Genomic DNA, 19646 nt, shown 5'->3' with positions numbered 1-19646 from the left:
TGCCATCTACATTCAACTCTAGGAGTCCTGTTGTCAATGGGATTGGGTCCTACAATTTCGTAGCCAATTGTTTTGGTTCCTAGGTATCCAATTTCAAGAGTCCTACTGCCATCAGCGTTGAGTTTCACAATTCTTTAGACACCTATTTTGACACCTATTTAGACACCATCTCAAATCCCAAGAGTCCTGTACCATCCAGCCTTGGTTCCAGAGATCCTTTATCGTCCAAACTTAATCTCCTCCCCCACAATTCGCAGGTGCCCGACGTCATCTCTAATTCCAAGAGTCCACTGATGTCGTTACCGAACCCCGCAATTTCCCAGTCCTCGAAGATGAGTATATACTTTAGGGTTAATCGTTGTCGGAGCTACAACGCGGGAATACAGTTAGGCATCGCGGATCCGGCCAGCTGAGATCCCCGAGAAAAGGACAAACCCAGGACGCGCGGGAGGGGAGGCCGAGGCGCGAAGAGAATGGCGTGTTCTCGTGGCGGTATCGTCGGTACGGAGAGAAGCGTCCTCAAGCACGTAAATAGATGCGGCAGGCGAGGATGCGGGGGCGTGTGAACCGAGCTTAAGAGGCCCACGTGGCTGGTGGGTGTGTCCCAGCTTCCGCATACTCCTCCGCGGTCAGCGAGCGTTATCTTTCGCCAGCGACAGCTGCGAATTGTTGGGGAGGATTGGCTAATGCGTGCCTCTTCGGGTTCTTTATTACCACCGAATGTGGCCACTATCTAATAGGGAATACACGGGGAAGACCACGTAAATGGGGTCGCTTTATCATCCCCAGTATTCATGGATGCACGAGTGAACGAGTGATTTTCATAATACATTGTTCAAAGGAGCAAGTGAAGATTCAAGATTTACTCATTGATAGGATTAGCTTATCATCTTCAGTATTCAGAGATGCATGGGAGAATTCTTCATAGTAAATTGTTCAAACGGGCAAATGAAGAAGTTCCATTTATGGTTATAGTTATCAAGATTGTAGTAATCGATTATGTTTCTTTAATGCAATGATGTAATTTGATTAAGGCAATGGTAAACTCGCGAACAGCTGACTTTCAAGCGACTTCGTCCCACTTCTTACAGCAGTTTATTTTTTTGTAGCTCTTATACGTGTCAATTGATAGCAGTTTGACAAAATGCAAGTAATCTAATCTAAAATCGCTCTATAAATAAAATAACTAATAACAACTAGAAATAATAAATAAAATAATCAATAAAAATGTATATTTCGGAGACTCACCAGGAAGCGTGAGGCCGCACGTGAGAACGTGTTCCGGTATGTCGTGAATGGTCCTGGGCGCTACCACGTCGTCAACTCTCTTTTTCGTTCCTGAAACAGGAGACAACAGGGATCTCGTTACTCCCGCATCCTTTACGAATACGATATCCATCCACGTCTGTATCTCAATCGACGACGGAATCGTATACCAGCAGATTTCGGTAATCCGATATAACACCTCCCAGGGTTTGCGTAAAGTCCTTTCGTGACTGTTTCGCAAATATGACCGCGACTCACCCGACGAAAGGGTATCGAATAACTTTCCCAACCCCGATACGGACGAAGCGGACACCGTTAGGACAATAAACTGTTTTCGCGCTATCCAGTCTGATTGGCAAGCTCTTTCCTTCAGGATCCTTTCATTGGCCTCGCCTTGGGTTGGGGTAACTTGGAGGAACTTTAAAGAGAAAGTTAAAGGGAAAAAAGTGCATAGAAATTATTGCAAGGGAAGGAGAAATTAGTAAAAAGATATCAAATTTTTAAAGAAGAGAAACTTATACAGGTGAAAGTCTATGTAAATTTGTAAATAAATAAACAGCGTATCGTTACACTCTTGCTTTGAAAATGTACAAAATGTCGAATAGACTCCGGTAGTTTCTTTCGTCTCTAACGAATACAAGCGCGAAAAATTAATTTCACAGGATTCTGCGACGACAATCATTATCGTCTCCAAGGCATCCATAGAGTAAATTATGCAGAGAACGACGCGCAACAGGAAGCGGAGGAGTCGTCCAATGGTATTGCGCGTGTGCACCAGCACGTGCTCGTGCAGCAACGAGCCACGAATCGTGCGGTTCGTTAATTTGACCCTCGAACGAAAGGCTCCCCTCTAATTTCACCTCTCAACCCTCGTCACCTTTGGTTAAAGAGCAACGAAGGTGAACGCCGAGGCATACGCACGCATCTTTTCGCCTTCTAATAATCGCGGCGCTTCATTTTGTACACGAGATGTGCACTTTCTACCCGCACGACGTCGACAAATTAATTGCAGGCAATTAAGACGCCTCGGTTAGCGGTTTATGGTTTATTGTGCATCACTTTACGGTGAAACACGCGCCCCGGAAAAGTTTCGAAGAAAGTGGCGTTGTCCAACGAGATCGCCAGATATGGACACCGTTCCTGGCGACGATTTAAGAGCCTGCTTCGCCGTTAGATATTTTAGAGAATTGACGGTTAGCGTATATTATTAAATAAAGGAACAGGTTTGTCTTATATTGGATATTTTTCGCGCGGGAAAGTAATGATGGTTTCGGATCTTTAAAATACTCGTGTGTTCTCACGTTTTTATTTTCATTTATTTGATTACGAAACTCTCCAACCAATCGATATCCAAACATTCTCAGAAATGAAAAAAGGATTTTATTGTCAGTCTCCTGTGATTCATCCGGGCCTGAGTTTCGCACGATCGACGTAGCGTGTCAAAACATCCGCGAAATTCGTATGCAAATTGAACGCTCGAACTCGTTACGACGAGGCGTTAATTGCACGATAACGAGCTGGTGCATAGTTCTGCTAGACAATAGGGCGGATGCATCACTGCGAACGGGGGACCCGCCAGGGACGAGCACCGTGAACAAAGAGAAGTAACAGCTACGATAAGAGGCCAAGGAATCGCGCGGCTTATCAGTGATTTATCGTCCTCACTTTCGTGGAACTCGTCGATCATCGCGACGGGCAGATGATGCTGTGCGTGCGTAGGAGTCCCGTTTCTCTCGTTGTGATACTTTTGCGTTGTTTATCTACATCCTCCGGAGAAATCGAAGGGAAGACTGGGGAATTAGTAGAAAACGGGGAAAGGGGCGGGGAACGAGGATGAAGAACCTTGAATGGGGAAGATAGCGAGGTCCGAGTAAACTGGGAGATTGATTATGTCCCCTTGTGGAAAATCGAGAATTCTTTAGCGGAATTCTTAGAAATCGTAGTATAGATTGTAGAAACTTATAAATCAACACGAGAGCTTAATGGCCATGCACGAAGAATGTATAAAAGACAGAAGATACGACAAACTAAAAACGAAGGAAGTGAATGATAATACGTTCTGCGACTCCAAGCTAACACAAACTGACAGAACAAACAGATATAAACAAAAACCAATGCCTCGAAGAGGGGTAGTCCTTTCCAAAGCTTTCAATCCTTCCATCATCGAGCAAATCCCCATCAAACTCCAACAAAACTACATCCACTTCACCACGTGCAGAACGGAAACGGCTGGACAGGCGCCAGTCGCTGAACCGACACCAACTACCATGACTTCAATCGACATCCAACAGCCTATCCCATGAAGCACCTGCCTCTTTCCCCGTCAACATAGCCCCTTGATTAACGGTTGCTCGCATATCCTACTCTAAACCAACTCGTCGCTCTTAAAACGGACAACTATATTACTCCGGGGTAATTATGGGAATTCGATCGCTCTTAACGGTCACGAGGCAAGACGGCTCGCGATAGTAATTGCAATTAAAACGAGCGATCGTTGCCTGCGTAATTATCGCGGCACCAGGGGACATTTTGCGCAAACCACGTTCGGCCGCGATTAACGCGAGGATTTATCGCGACACGGCCGACAGGCCACACAGCTGGTGCCTTGGATTTCTAATTTCCAACGAACGACACGGAAAGCTTAGCCGTGGGTCAACGATCGTTCACTTTTCCGAATGATCGCGTATAAACTGTACTGATTGCGCGACGTCACGCGAAGGAAACAGCAGACGCGCTCGCTTTCGACGGACGGAACCTCGCTCTCGTTCGAAACAGCTCCGAGGGAGGCTTCCTGTGGGGTGAACGCTTGAAGAACACGCGATCACCGATATTAAGACGATAGTTTAGAGGAGGGGCAGCTGCGACTCCATTGTCTCCATTTTTAACCGACTTCGAAAAGGAGGAGGTTACTCAATTCGACATGTATATTTTTTTTTTCATAGGATAAATTCCTCGCAGAAAAAGTAATCGTAATATCTTTCGGCATTTTGCAATCTGGAAGGTTCGTTGCCTAGATATAAATACTCAAAGTTTAGCCCTTTCATACCTGAATTACTTTTTCTTCTCGTACTAGTATAATTTAATTTTAAGGGTTACCTTGGACTGAAATTACAATGGAAAAAATAAAAAACAAATATTAATGGTGTAGTTTTCGAGGAAAACTGCTTTTTCTTCATGTGCACATATAAGGAACAAATTTAAAAATGTTGTGTCCTCAATTGTGGATGCCAGATCTGGAAGGGTTAATAACTTCAAGTTTGGCGCGCGCCATTCGTATTCACCCTCTTTCTTGTCCATGCGTTCGCACGTGTATCAATTTTAACTGCTTCCATCTTGGCAACGAAGACTCAGATTGCAAAATGGTAAAGGACATTTTGATTTATAGTGACACGAGGAATCGAATAAAAATAATCTTTATAAAAATAATATTATTTTTCAACGTAAGAATCTTTGGTTCGAACGATATTCTTTATTTACCTTTGTGATCGCTGTAGTGGCAAGTGTACCGAACATGTCATGTCGTTCGACAAAGAATGTCGAGGTAATTAAAATTCGTGGTGCGACGAATTAGCGACGGCGACGAAGAGAATCAGGAAGTTTACGCTCGATGCATGCGGATGAGCTTCGCGCTGCCGCGATAGAGCTTCCTCCTCTCGGATCTCCCAGGGATCATTGACATAATGATCTGAATGGAAGGGAGGGAGAGAACAAGAGAGGGAAAGGGGAATGCACCGGGGGACGATCGAGGTCGCTGATACGCAATCGGATGCTGCTGCACACGGTGTCGCGGATGCAGCAGCTGCGTTCGTAGAAACGAGACCGAAGCCTGATTCCGCGGCGGCTTTTGTCAGTCTACGGTAACGTCACAAGAAATCTCTGACAAATGTCATCTTTGAACATTATCTCCTCTGATAATCGTTTACTCGGAAACTGTCATCTTGAAACGTGCACTCTCTTAGCCCTTTGACTGCGAAGGGCGTATTCTCGATTGTACAATTTATGTAGAGTACTATCTCTCTCGCGGGTCTCCATTCGCAGCAACTTCCTTGTCGACAAACGAACAATTCTTCGTCGTGAGCAATAGCAAGTTAATCAGCTGCGAAATAGTAATGAGATCCTTAGATATAAGAATAAAATATTATATCATAAGATTATAAGACAAATCCTAAGAAAAAGAAATTGTTATTCCAATATCCTTTACATTCACACAAAGTTTCATCTAAACCAGAATTTTCGGGTTCTTTTGTTTGACGTTTTTTTTTCCATAAATAGTTCGTTTTATATTTACACTTTATAAATTTTGCACTGTAAATTTCTCAAAAGCTGTCCATTAATTTAACATTAAGGAACAATTGTATCAGTGGTCCTAAGGGATCGGCGAGAATGGAGATTTGTCAGGTCCCGCGGAATGCGGTCAGGTGGCCCTAATCGCTTCATTTTACGGCACTTCGTTCTCCGAGCTACCGGTCAGCTCCCGTGTCGGGTCAATCAGGGCTAAGATTGGTCGAAGGAACGAAACGACTTCGTTCTACTGGCTCGTTCCGCGCGCGGTAGGTGCCTCTGAATTTGGGTTAATGCACGTTAATGCATCAAACCTGGAACTGGTTTTTCACGGGTGTCGTTTTTCAACCGTCGATCCCCACGTTCCGTTGCAGTCATTTGCAGTCGTTATGTATTAATCACGCTGGGGCGCTGTTCTCTACCGCGATCCTCGGTTGCAGCTTTCGAGTCTTTCGATCGACAATGGGCTGCTTTAAATGGTGACAATTAAAAATCAAATTGCGCGTAGCTTCGAACAATAATTTCAACTGCAGAACTACTGGTAATTTAATTAATACTAGAATATCATTTTTATGAACACTAATTTTTGATCTGTGCCAACCATGTGCAAACTATTGCACAATAGTTTGGTACCCCAAATTATTTGTACGCTATCGAACACGTAGTTTCGCCGTTACGTAGACCAGAAACAGTGAAAATATCCTGAAGGCGTGAAATTGAAGTGGAAGTGTTAAAGGAAAACAACCGCTAAAAGCCGCTGACGACGTACAAATCAAAGCACGAGCCTGTTAGAAACGAACGATTAGTTTTACGACGCAGGTGCATGCGCGCAATGTGTTCAAACTGCAGCGATTATTTACAAACGAAATTGTTTAGACTTGGTTGCTTTATGACCCAGTCGTAAGGAAACGGAACGCCACGTGGAATAATTTGCATCGATTAACGAGTAAAACATGGCGACCAGGAATGGCCACTTAAATCCCCGATATAATATTACTGCAAATAAAATCTGACGTTGCAGAAAGAGTCTAAGAGGAAGTTGCGAAATGTATTAAAATTATTTACTCGCAAATGGAGCAGAAATTTAGCATTTCAAACTGGCGTGCTTGACGGATAATCTATCGATTAGGCCGTAACTGGAATATTTTAAATCATTCCCATAGTTTCGACACGAGTGGTTAATTTTATGAGGCTGCGTTAAAACTCGGCACAGTTCTTTTCACGATACTCGCAATTTTCCGAGCTATTATACAATTACGCGGTGTTTCACGCTTTCAAGTATTTACTGCGCCATATAAAACATGCATTTTCCAGACAAAAATCTTGGAATGTACATTTTCTCAAGGAAACTGCAATTTTACACGAATTTAATTTCATGCCCTGTTCTTTTCTTTTTTTTTTTTAAATTCTTTATATAGTTGTTATAGACTCGTGAAACGTATAAAATCCATGTTTTTATAGCTCGTACATACGCTTATTATGAACCTATGAAATGTGGAATTTTAAATTTGTATTTGTTGCAATTTGTAAAATAAACGATTACCACACATTTCTACATTTAAATGTACTTTAGTGTGAAAAATAATCAATAAAAAATAATACTACATTCTACAGCACAAGACCAAGAATTTTCCTCTTCTAAACAGAAAATAATCATATATCTACGGTTGGTGGTACAGTTTAAAGTCAAACATTTCTCCTGAATCGATTCCACTTCCTCGTCGTAAAACAGAGAAACCTCACACCTCGTCCACACTAAAACGGTGTCCAGGTTTCCTCTTAACGCGTCACTTTGCATCTAAACTCCCCATTCGCCTCACGGATCACTCAGAACCGAATAAATTAAATATATAGGTCAACGTTATTCCACCAGAGTAGTGTGTTCCATCGCCAAGTGATCGTTAACGTCTGAGAAATTTAAAAATTAGGCGTGTTCGTCAATAGAAGCCAGAATTTCCCTGGTAAATTGCTCGCTATGGACAATTTTAATACGCCTAGCGCTTTGGTGAATCACAACCGAGACACTGGGTCCATTACCATAAGCCGATGACTCGAATTGACTTGTAACCGAAGGTTGATTGGATCTCCTTGCTTTACGACGCGACGTTTGCAATTTAAACGTTTCCATTTGCGATCGATCTTTTTCCTACCCCCTCCCCTATGCAGGATCTACGTCCCCTTTGCTCAATTATTTTCGCTGGTGTACGCAGATGGTACGTTTTCTCCTGACTTCTCAATGTCCTGCGCAATATCGATGTAAGAACCTTCGAATCATGTAGTATGACATTTCTGGTCTCCATTTTAATTTCTGTGACTTCTTCGCATTGTTAGCTTCTTCATTTCCAGAGATATTTTCTCAGTACTCCAAGGATGCATATAACAATCTAATCTATTCCTGAGACTTCTGCACTCACGACTATTTTCTATTTCGATAAGTTACTTCAACATAATCAATTATTGATAATCAGACTTTGAATTTCAACTCTATAGCAACTGCAGACCTATTCCACGTGTTCATTTATTTACCTATTTCTTTTACAAATACAGCACTCTGCAGTCTCCATGACAAATCCACCTTTATACTATTTCAACAAAACCTTCCCTCGTCTATTAATTTATAACAAATGCCACACTAGTCTGTAAATTTCTACAACCGTTTCACGCCAGCCTGCAGCACAATTTGCATAAACACCCGCAATCGCTAAGTGGCATAATCTTCTCGCTGTAGCCAACGTGGTTCGTTACGAGCCTTTTTCACGTTGGAAATAGAATTCACACGGTGAAACGATTCGGCAATTACTATGGCCTTTCGCGAGAGACCATAGTCGTTCGCATTCAGCGCACCGTCACCGCGGTTGGCCGTGGACGAGGCTCTCCGAGAACTTGGATGCCGGCGGCCGGGTGGAAGATCATTTCCAGTTTCCATTTGCGACTTTAACTGCTTCCGCTACCAGCCAGTTGCGCCAGATTTCCGTAACTTCCAATGGAAAACACGGCGCATAATGGCGGCCTGGGGAATTATCGGTCAGGTTCAAGGAAGCGCGCGTTAACGCGATCGCTGTCGAACCCAACCGCGCCGGATAGCGCGATAAACTATCCAGGCCAATTTTCTAATCCTTTTCTTGGATTTAGGGCGCCCAGAATGAATATTGATTCAACACAAGTAATTTAACCGGAAAGCTTAGAACGTGTAACCTTTGGTGGATAGTATTTTATTTTGGGTGTTGAATATTGGGACCTTCGGATATTAAGTTGCAAATTCCATTAAATTATTGCGATGAGAAGTGCGTTTGTAATATTTAGAAATGAATATAACATTTTTGTTCACCGTGGTTTCAGCGATTAGTAATGTTATTCTTGGATTACAAGCATTTTCAAAGACAGGGTGGTTACTTTCATTTGCTGAAAAACATTCTGCCTAATTTCCATTAAAATTCTTACTCCTCGAGAACTAGGGCTGTATAGATTCAAAACAAACCCAAAATACACGACCACTATGCCCTCCGAAATGTAACTAGCAACCGTAACTCCAGCAGCCATGAAAAGGGGAGTAGATCGTCAAAACAGGAACCATCCATGGCTGCCAACATCGGAAAGCGAGTCCTCGGCGGTAACACGATCCAGCGCGGGGGTTGCCGCCCTAATAAGAGGAAGCGCCTAATGGCCTTCCGCCCCGTTGTTCTTCGCGTCCTAAGGGATCCTTGTGTGTGCACGTTTGCAAATAAACTCCCGACGTTATGGGCCGTGTAATTCGAGGGTATTTATTCGCTTGGCTGAGGACAGGCCAGGACAAACAGCTTTATCCAGCGGCGAATCGAGAGACCAGGCACACGTTCACGAACAACGAATTCCGCGGCAATTTCGCGTCTATCTCGAGCTTCGATCGCTCGAAGAGGACCCTCCTCGTCGAAACCACTCGCGAATGCGTCTCGCTTTGTCCCGCGATGCCAATGATATTTAATACCAGCGCCGCGTTGGCTCCGTTGCGAGCAAACTGCGTGCAGAATCAAGCCGTCTAACTCGATTGTCGGAAGCGAGGGAATTAAGGGCCTGGATTAATCCAATTGTCCTCAGGGGGTAATTGAATTGGCGGGGAAATGAAAAATCGATTGGAAGGTGTAGTCGATTACCGTCTAGGCAATGACTACCTTTGATATTTTTTTATTGATAATAATAATATTCAAAATAAAATAAAATAAATGGAAGCTAATTAATTTAGTCCTTTGTCTAAGTAGTGTATAGAAGGTTCAACTTGTTTTTACTAGGTCAGCTTGAAGGTCTAACTTGCATTGTCGTTAATATAATTATTAATATTCGTGGAAGCCAAATTATGGAAGTCTGAGAGATCAATTGATAAAGTCCAATCTACAATGATACGTCTTGCTCTGACCCCAAAGTTGTTTACTTCTCCAGCTCAATGATCACTCTACATTGTCGTCAGTTTACTTCTATTGTGCACACAAACTATGTAATTGAACATTAAGCCAAGTAAACGAATTACCAAGCAGTTACCGTATAATAGACTTAATGTATAGAGTGAATACTTTACCGAGGAATTACTAATTACCAGCCTGTGAATGCTATGCAATTATGGTGGCATTTTAATACAGAAAACACGATCAGAGCGTACTTCGTTCATTATTACCACGAGATTAATGTTTCAATTGGCACGAATGAATATACTTTGCATATGATTAACGCATGTTTATCATCTTTGTGTGCACTGTAAATGCAATTTGCTGTCGATAATTGGAAGAAGTACGTTAACGAGGAGTTTCCAACTATCGAAGTCAATTGATGGAAAAGATCAATTGTAACAAATTAAAATAGAAATTATAAAAAATTACTATAAATCTGTTAAAAACTATCCTATTGTAACGTGTCTGCGCTCATTTTGAAGGAAAACAAACAACCTTTCAGGGAAAATCAGAGAAATTAATGCTTACAGCTGCAGCACTCGTCACACAACGATAAACATTAATAATTTGACTCCCTCTTCTCGTCGCCTTTAAACAAGATTCTACCCCTTGAACTTCGCTTAAAATGCAATCAGTCACAAAAACAAGCAACTAGAAGGCTCAAGGTTTAATCTAATTCTTATTACAACAGTTTCGCATAATTTTTAACAAAATGATAAAATTTTAAAGCCCAACGTTTCAATAGTATCGACGCGATTAATTTTTCCAGCAGATTATAATTGCATATTTCACACATGTTGAATATATAATTCAAACACAATTTCACCAATACAACCATTCACAGTGTACCAACGTTAGTGTCACCGATTGCCCCAGCGATTAGCTAAAGAACGGAGCGAATCGGTACTCCCCAGTCAACTTGGACGCGCTCGAAACGAGCGATCGAGCATGAAACGCAGACACTATTTTATCGTGGCGTTTAACATCGTCCATTATGCACCGCATGGAGAGCGGGCGCAGAGGTGAACAGCCTCTGTTGTGGTAGCCGCCTGATTCCCCGCTTAAGTAGATATGATTGAGGACCGCCATAGAGACGATCAATGAGCCAGCGAGCATAGTCGGCCCGCGGAGGCAAACGTTCAATCAAGTTGCCTCCCGCGCCGAAACACTTTAATTCGATCGAACCACCAGGTACATGGTAGCCGTCCAGAGGCTTCACGGTTCAGTAAACCGCGGAGAAGTCGTTTTCCTTAATAGGACACCGAGGGGGACGTTTTCTCGAGACGAGAAACTCCTGTGTCTCTCCATTGACGTCGCGCGTCGATGACGGTGCGCTACAACCTAACATCCTGACGGCTCTATCTTGACACCAGATCATGGTTCTCGGCGTGGAAAAGTTCTATGCAGTGTAGAGTTGGGGTGGAATTTTTTTCGAGGGTGAGATGGTGGAGAAGAGCTCTGTACGAGGGTTCGTTCATGAGGTTCGTTTCGAAGAAATCATTGACTCTAATTTGATCAGCTTTTGCTCTAGTTTAGAGAAAAATTTGCACGTTCTTAAATCATGCAGCAAGTATTCTAGTATGGAAATTAGAAATAATCATGTTGAGATTAAATATGTCGGCATTAATCTCGAAGTAAACAAAGAAATTTGTACAACCCTAAAGTGTTGAAACTTTTAAACTTCCTTAATAAGTCAACATCTAAACGAAGAAATAAAAAATCGAAGGATCTACATGGAGCATTTGGAAATAATTATTTTAGCCCGCCCCCACCTAATAATACAATATGAAATAAAATAACAATAATTGAATTCTTTACTTCAATTGTTTATCTTTTACTGACTGTTCGAAACCTCTGACAAGTTGGGAATGTTGCCCTTCTCTAGTTGGGTAACGAATCGTATGCCGTTTCGTTGGACGTCCTTGGTCCAGTTCCCATTTCCATGAAGAACACACTTCGGTATCGACGTGCGAGTATCGAGAGCTCTGAGCAGAGATTAAACACCGAGTAATTTGCGGAAGAAGCGTGTAATTAAGATCGCTGAACGAGGCTACAGATTTCGTTAAAAGCTGTTATTACGAGGTACAACGTGGGAAATAGGAAAACTCCGTATGATGATCTATGGGAAACGTGTAATGTCTCGAGTCGGAGGATATCGAGACACGCTACGTAGATTATCGTGCGCTGGTAGCCGAGAGAACTTTTCAATGAAATTGGAACACGAATAAGGTAGCGAGTTTCTGATCGAAGTTTGACCAGAATTCACAACGTGGCACAGTGTGATATTTCAGCGATCTAGCGGGACAAAACTTGCGGAAGCTACTCTAAAGAAACGTAATTGGTTGGTGACTGAAATCACAAACTAGTTACCTATTGGTTATTAATGATTTTGAACTTATTTTTCTGACATTTAAATTACACATCCTCGTAAGAATATTAATTAAAAGAAACATAGAAAAGCTGTATTTAATTTTCTGATCAACATTTTATACGTCCACAGCAATAAACAAGCGCATCTCCGTTGATAGAATACCATCAGGAAAAGAAAAACAAATAACGAGATCATTTGCTGTATTCACTCGTGAGAAGACGTTGAAATTAATCGCAGCCAGCTTTTGCAGAACCACTCCAGTATAGATAGATCCTCCCACGTTAAACTCCACGGAGCGATAAAGGTTCCTCCTCCGCCAAAAAAGAACGCCCAAAAATTTACCTTCGCCGTCGAAAATCGCGAGGGACTCTGTGAAGGTTCCCTTGATCTCGCCGCCCCGGATAAGAAGAGATAACTCATTTCGCGAGCGTAGGCTGCGCGCTCAGACCGAGCATGCTCGCGCCTATTTATGTCCTTAAGGCAGGGCTCTGGTTTGTTGGATGATTAAATGAGTCATTCTCAGGAACGTATAATTTGCAAAGAAATTACAGTTTGGCACCGTGATTTATTAATTTCCAAATGATTTGTATTCAATTTCATCATTACCAAGTAATTCTTCAATAGCACCAAAAGATTATTACTCTTATTCTCAAATATTTTTCAGCATCTCAGTATATTCATTAAATTTATAAAAATTGTTATTCAGTCATAGTTTCCCATTTTACAAGATTATTGCACATCAAATTTGAACGCCCTGCGTTAGATACCTTTTCTTCAAAGTAATTCCCCCAAAGTGCCCTATTTGGAGGGCCAGGGTACATACACGTCTAAAATCTGTAGGAAATGCGATCAATACGTGAAAATGTCAACTTTTCGTGCAAAAACAAAGCGGAGCCTCGATCCAAGCGAGTGCGAAATAGGGGGAAGCGAGTGGGCAGACCGAACGGGAAGCCGTACCGCACAATAAGGTGCGCGCTAATGAAACGCGACAGCCAGCGCAAAGTCACGTCCGATCTTATGGCGTTAAACGTTCGGCAGACGAGTCCTGACACAGGTTGTTCGACGCTGACAGTGCGACTGGCACGTCTCGACGTCCAGCGACCGGTTTCCACGCTTTTGTGTCACAACCGTGAAGGACGCTTTTCGTCGACTTCGACGTTTCCTCGCCAGTTAGTCGCGGAACATTTCAATGTAGGTCAATTTCTGTACTTGTTACAGGTTGCTCGATCCCTAGAAAGCTGACCTTGTCGGAGAGGTTAAGGTTAGGGATCCGAGACAGCCGACAGGAAAAAGAACCATAGTACGAAGTGATCGATTCGCTGACTCACAGACGATACCGAGATAAATGCTTGACTAACCAACATGGACGTTCTTTTTAATCTCTCACTCGAGAAATTGTCATTCAGCATTTGTCTAGAGTTTGTAAATTTTTTTATCGAACTGGTGTAACCCCTGAATCTTCTCGGATTAATCAGCAAAGTGTTCGGCGTACCCAGTTCAACCCATGACCGCTGGAAACTAAATTACAAGGTGGAGGAAGACTCGAGAGAATAACTCACACCCCTTCTCCCTAAAGAAATACGCGCGAAATAAAAATTCGCCTGTCAGACGAGATCCCAGAAGTGTAAGGTTAGCCCTGAACCCTCGACCGAATCGAGAACCTGAAGATTTTAACAAGGTGAAACAATGCCAAGAATTATCGCGTTATTAGCGAGAAACCTAAGACTCGGTGGATAAAGATGGCCGTGGGTGGGAACATCCGGTAGCGTATTGTCCTGTTTCATTACCACGTGGACGTTCATTGACGAGTTCATTACTCCGTTCGTTGGTCAGGTTCGCCAGTTTCGAGGTGCAAACAGTGGTAGACCGGAAATGTCAAGAAACTTTGGGCAAACCTTAAAGGTAACCCATCACGGTCACTCAAGTTGACAGAGGCGATTGACATTACGGCAGTATTCGCCATTTTAGTGCTGGTTAGGTGATGGGAATGTTTAAGGTGATTATTTATTCATGATATTTGACGTTGTTTCCGTGTTGGGTACAATATTTACTGTGACTATTTAATTATAATTTTAGATGCTGATAGTATATGGCAATGTTTAAAATGATATTTCATGGTGTGTATATTGTTTCATTTAATCTTGACTGTGATACCATGATATGAATATTTAAAATAGCTATTTAGTCATGATTTTTAGATGTTGTTCCTATGTGAAAATATATAAAATGATAATTTATGATAGATACACCGATTTAATTAATCTAGTCTAGTATGATGTGAACAATTAAAATGACTAATCAATCACGATTTTAAGTGCTACTTCTATAAGACAATATTTAAAGTAACATTTTATATGACATACAAATAACACAGTGTAAGTATTTAAAACGAGTATTGCTTATATAAAATAAAGAATCTTACTTAACAGTGGCTGCACATTCATATTAAAATCACAAAAACTCCAACAAAAAGGAAACAATATTTCAAACGCCATATCACGTCAGCAACACCTAAAAGTGTGCCTAAACATCCCTTTTAAACATTCGTATGCATTCAGCAATCAGCTGAGATCACCCCATCTCCTCGGACAGGGCCATTCGCCACGCTCTCCCGCCAGAAAAGACCATAAATCAGGTATTCTTCTATCCCCGCGAGAGTAACGTCACCCAAGACGCCGAGCGATTCTCGTCGAATTCGAACAATGAGAGGAATGCTAATTCCTTTCATTCCGCCAGCGAAATTAAAGGCGAGAGAGCCCGAGGAACGGTTTCCCGTTCACCTACGCGACGACACTAAAAGCAGGACGAACCCGAGGTCCGTATTACGTAATAACGTGTACAAGAGGAGACAAATACCATAAGTCACTGTTACGTTGCCCGCAAACACACCGCTAATGGCACGCCGCAAACGGGTGGGTGGCGAACGTTTTGGACGCTGGATCTCTCGGCCTCGCAAACCTGTCGGCGGCGGCACCAAAGAGCACCGGAAGACGAGCGTGGGAGGACGCGAAAAGAGATCGACCGAGTCACGGTACCTCGCGCAAACCTGGCACGATTCGTCGTTCTCCGGTGGCCGTCTTAGAAAACCCTCGTTTCGTTTCGACTCGCGTGCTGAAAGACAGGCCCGCTATCCGAAGAACGATGCCTCCTCCGCGGTGAAAAACGAGGCTACTCCTTTATTCAATTATACGAACGCGAGGATCTACGTACGTTGTAATTTGTAAAGTTGGAGGCATTCGCCAGGTCGAAGTTCCATGCCTATCAGACACGAGCGAAATTTCAAGAATACTTCGAGTTGGATTTACTAACAAAACGAAGAACATGACGAACTATGTATCTGTACCTTAAACGCCTCCGAAGAAGTTTCTTTGATTCCAAACCTCTCGACATACGTATCAGCTCATGCCTGCGTTCTACAAACATGGTCTACAACCATAATAGACCTCCAACAACTATAAATATCAATTACAAAACGAACCTACCAATTTATCTCGAGTCATCCTTTAATCTAAACACTGCTCCGTAATTTTTCGATCAAAATCAAGTACGATCACCACGCGTGTTTTCCTCTGTAATCAGCCACGATGCATTCGTAGAACATCGTATAGTTGTCCCCGGACGTTTCCATAAGCCGCGTGGACCTCAATGGCCACCGTGATGCGAAGTAGCCACTTTACAGCGGCGCGACGCCCACGCGCCGCTTCCGACTGAATTTCAAGTTCATCGGGGCCTTCGGTAAATCATGCCAATGTATGAAGTTGTTCGAGACGGTCGAGTCGCGCTCGTAGACGCTGCCAACTATTCATGAAACGCGAATCGGAAGTTTCCACGCGTCCGAATGGGACCTTACCGAGCGCTGGACGATAAACTCGTCGAAAATATAACGCTGGAGACTTCGATGCGTGAGAGAGAACGCGTCGCTCTAAGAGCCGGGCTTGTCGCGGACGGCGATTATGCGTCCCACGATAGTGACCTGGATCTGTCGTAGGTGGGTTCATCGGTTAGGCTTATCTAAGATTCTTAGGCGTGACGCTATTGATTCGCGTGATTAAGACGATTATCTATGTGAATGAAACTATAACGTTTTCTTTTAGTTTTCTCGTGGATTCAAAAGCTGAGAATAATTACGGAATACGAAATATTATAAAATTATAGAAATATAATATTCAAAACTATAGAATACAAAAAAATTGTAGTATAAGTAAAAGTTAATGAAACGTAGATTTGATACGTTTCTTCGAATAGAGTCATTTTTTAATAGAGTCATCCAAGATTTCCAACAAGCATCAACAATACTACTGGTTGCAAACGTAATATCACACAAAGAAGAATCCTCTTCTTCTTCTGATACACGAGATACTCTAAACGAGTGGTACAACCTTGGAAAAGTTAACTAACCCTTTTCGAGTTACACCCCCAATTGAAACCCAGATAGCATTGAAACTAATTACTCACCGAATCCCATCCGCACCTCCTCCTCGTCGTCGCTGTCGATATGCTTGATCCCCGCCACCTCGAAGGTCCTGGATTGCTCTTGCCTCGTCTTTGATGATGCACAGTCGCATGCGTCCTCGCCAATTCCGCAACTGCACTCGTCGCCGGCGCACCTGCACCCTAGCAACGGGTCGTCGGTGTCTATGTTCCTGCACGCTGGACAGGGGAACGTGAGGTCGTCCAGCGAGACCCTCTCGATTTTCCTCTCCACGGAGAACAGGAGGTTCCCGATGAAGACGGGCAGGTCGTCGTCGCTGACCTTGTCCAAGCTGCGAACGTTTTGCAGCCTGTCCTCGGCGTCGACCGCTTTTCCGTCTATTTTCCGCTCGTGGACAGCTTCGTCCAACCGAAGCGGAGTCTTCAGGTCCTCGGGGGACAGGGCTCTGCTCCTGATCACGCTGCACTTTCCCATCGTCGTCGGCGAGACGACCTTGGCGTACCTCTTCACTTTGGCTCGATACTCGTCGCTAGAAAGACTAGAAGGGTTGTTCGGGACGGCCCGCGTCGCAATGGCGTTCAGCTCCTCGTCAAGCTCCGCCTTCCACGTGTCCACGCTCGATGTCGATCTGGACTTCATCACCGCGTGGCCCGTTTCGACTTCGCCTACGGCCACACCGGTCACGTTCGAGCTCTTGAACTCCAGCCTGTCGATGGATCGCGTCTCGTCGCGACGGTACTCGAACGCGTGGCCCGACTCGCGCGTTCTCGAGCGGGTTTCCTCGCGGGATCTTCGTCGCACCCGCGTGCTCTTCGCGGTAGTAGCTGATTGGGACCCGACCAGGTTCCCGCTGGCTGCGCTCGTACTACCCTGGCCCTTTCGCGACACCTCCCGCCAGTCCATGAATTCCTCGTCGCGGTCCCAACCGAGGAACCCTGGGGCCCTCATCTTCGTCGTTCGCCAAACCACTGCGATCTACGCAGAAGGGTGAATTTTCATGATATAAACTTTTCTTGGTGCTTTGAGGAAATATAAATTGATTATTCGCAAGATCGGAAAAGGTACCTCAGTTTCTGTTTAAGTGGCGAACTGTAGCGGAAAATTCGGACGTTTTCGTATTTGAATGAGGAGGCGGTGGAAGAATTTGTTCAGGTTTATATATGAGTCGTGCATTGGACAAATCGATTAACTCCATAAAACAAAAAGTTGAGAATTGGGATATAATATAAAAAGTTATGATGACTATACCAAGTGCTTTGATACTTGAATTTAAGAATTTTTAAAAAGTGGAATGTCATCCTAGAAAATAGGATGTTCGGCAACATTAGGTACCGGGTGGATGTTGGCGACTGGCAGACAGTGAATCGAAATGAAAAAAAGAAAAATGACAAAGGAAAGTGACTCACCTCGACGGTATTCCGCTCGACGGTTTCACCGGCGGCCGCTTCGCCGCTCCCCGAGGTGGTTGCAACTGCAGCTGCGCTGCGTATGCACAGGTGACATTCCCCGATACGCAGTGCGGAGAAATCAAGCTCTTCTAGCTGCAGGATGAGGCCACGTTTGCCCAGCGTCAGAGGCCAGCCTTCTGGTACCACCGATTCGTTTCCCTGTAAACAAACCACTCTCGTTAATACGAAATCGTCTGGGGCTATTGATCGTACGATTGGATCGTTTTGCCATAAATCACGTCACACAGACTATTGCTGATCCAAACTCTGCCATTTTCTATACAACTATCTTAACGTAAGTCTGATAGGATTCGCGAGCAATTTTTTTCTCTTATCTGCAACGTTTTCATAAGACTTGCTAAGTAACACTGCCTATGAATGATGAATTAAGTGAAATGCAATGGAGGATTACGAGGAATTAATCTTCGCGTATCAATTAACTTTTTGAGGCACGTGATTATAAAAGAAAAATAAAATTCTTGATTTGTATACATTTCTGATTCCATTTATTGTATTTTTAGCGTTAGTTCATAGTATTGCTACATGAATGAAGAATTTTAAATGAAATAGTAAAGCCAAGCAAAAGATGGGACAGTTTTTCACCTACCTAACTTCAAAGAGTTAAGAGTCTCCTTAATTTGAAAAATAAAACAGTTTCTTCGAGACAAATTAATAGCGACCTCGGAACGTTCTCGTACGTTTTCCACCCGAAGGCGACGAACAGTCCCATCCCAGAAAATCTACGCTTTTCAATTAGCCTGCACAGAGTTGCTCAACAGGGCAGACAAATTGCTCCTCGCCCGAGGTCGCCGGACGCAGCGCTAATCGTTCGAACAAATAAAAATCCATAGATTGTGAACTTGTAAACACGCAAGACGGTAATTCGCCCTACACCGTGTTCCCACATCAATTCCATCCCTCGAACTCCCTGGCGAGGGGCGTTCGAAAGGCCTCGGACAATCGGGGCGATTAATTAAAACCGAGCCGGAAGCTTCGCGGCTAATGAAATTCCTCTAAATAAGTTACACGCGAAAGGGAGAGTAATTGCGGCCAAGCCCCCAGCGGAGGGAACGTTAATCACGCTGATTAGAGAGTAATCAACGTTACGCGGATACGCCCTAAAATTGTGGAGACGTGCGCCATGCGAAATGATGTCCCGTCCGCGGCGTCCCACGGTTTCTCTCCTCGTTCTACTGGCGAACGGGAATGCGGCCAGAATTTAATCAGTTTACGGTTGCGTTAGGCGCTCTGACGGAAAAGAAGCAGCTCGAGTCAAAGTGCATGGACGGTACGGTGAACTGAAAATGTCGACTTGCGATGAACGAGTTGCAGTTGAAGAAAGGAGAGATGTAAGGAAAACGTTTGTTCGTTTTTGGTGGTTACAGGAGGCTTGAAAATTGAAATGTCTTGTGATAATCAAGAGCCGAAAT

At 43.6% G+C, this 19646-nt stretch overlaps 1 protein-coding gene across 3 annotated transcripts in view; it reads right to left on the bottom strand.

The window, feature by feature from the left end:
* LOC128872533 (uncharacterized) overlaps positions 1 to 19646 on the bottom strand; it is a 357175-nt gene that overhangs the window by 142010 nt on the left and 195519 nt on the right. For all 3 annotated transcript variants that reach the window (XM_054115334.1, XM_054115335.1, XM_054115333.1), the window contains exons 4-6: positions 18175 to 18375; positions 16792 to 17743; positions 1249 to 1338 (exon numbers count right to left, since the gene is read on the bottom strand). In XM_054115334.1, coding sequence (XP_053971309.1) covers positions 1249 to 1338; positions 16792 to 17743; positions 18175 to 18375 — 1243 coding nt within the window. The remainder of the gene's footprint in view (positions 1 to 1248; positions 1339 to 16791; positions 17744 to 18174; positions 18376 to 19646) is intronic.

Source organism: Hylaeus volcanicus, chromosome 2, assembly GCF_026283585.1.
Source record: "Hylaeus volcanicus isolate JK05 chromosome 2, UHH_iyHylVolc1.0_haploid, whole genome shotgun sequence".
NCBI lineage: Eukaryota > Metazoa > Arthropoda > Insecta > Hymenoptera > Colletidae > Hylaeus > Hylaeus volcanicus.
Note: the sequence above shows the minus strand (reverse complement) of the source record. Positions and strands in the feature narration are given on the sequence as shown.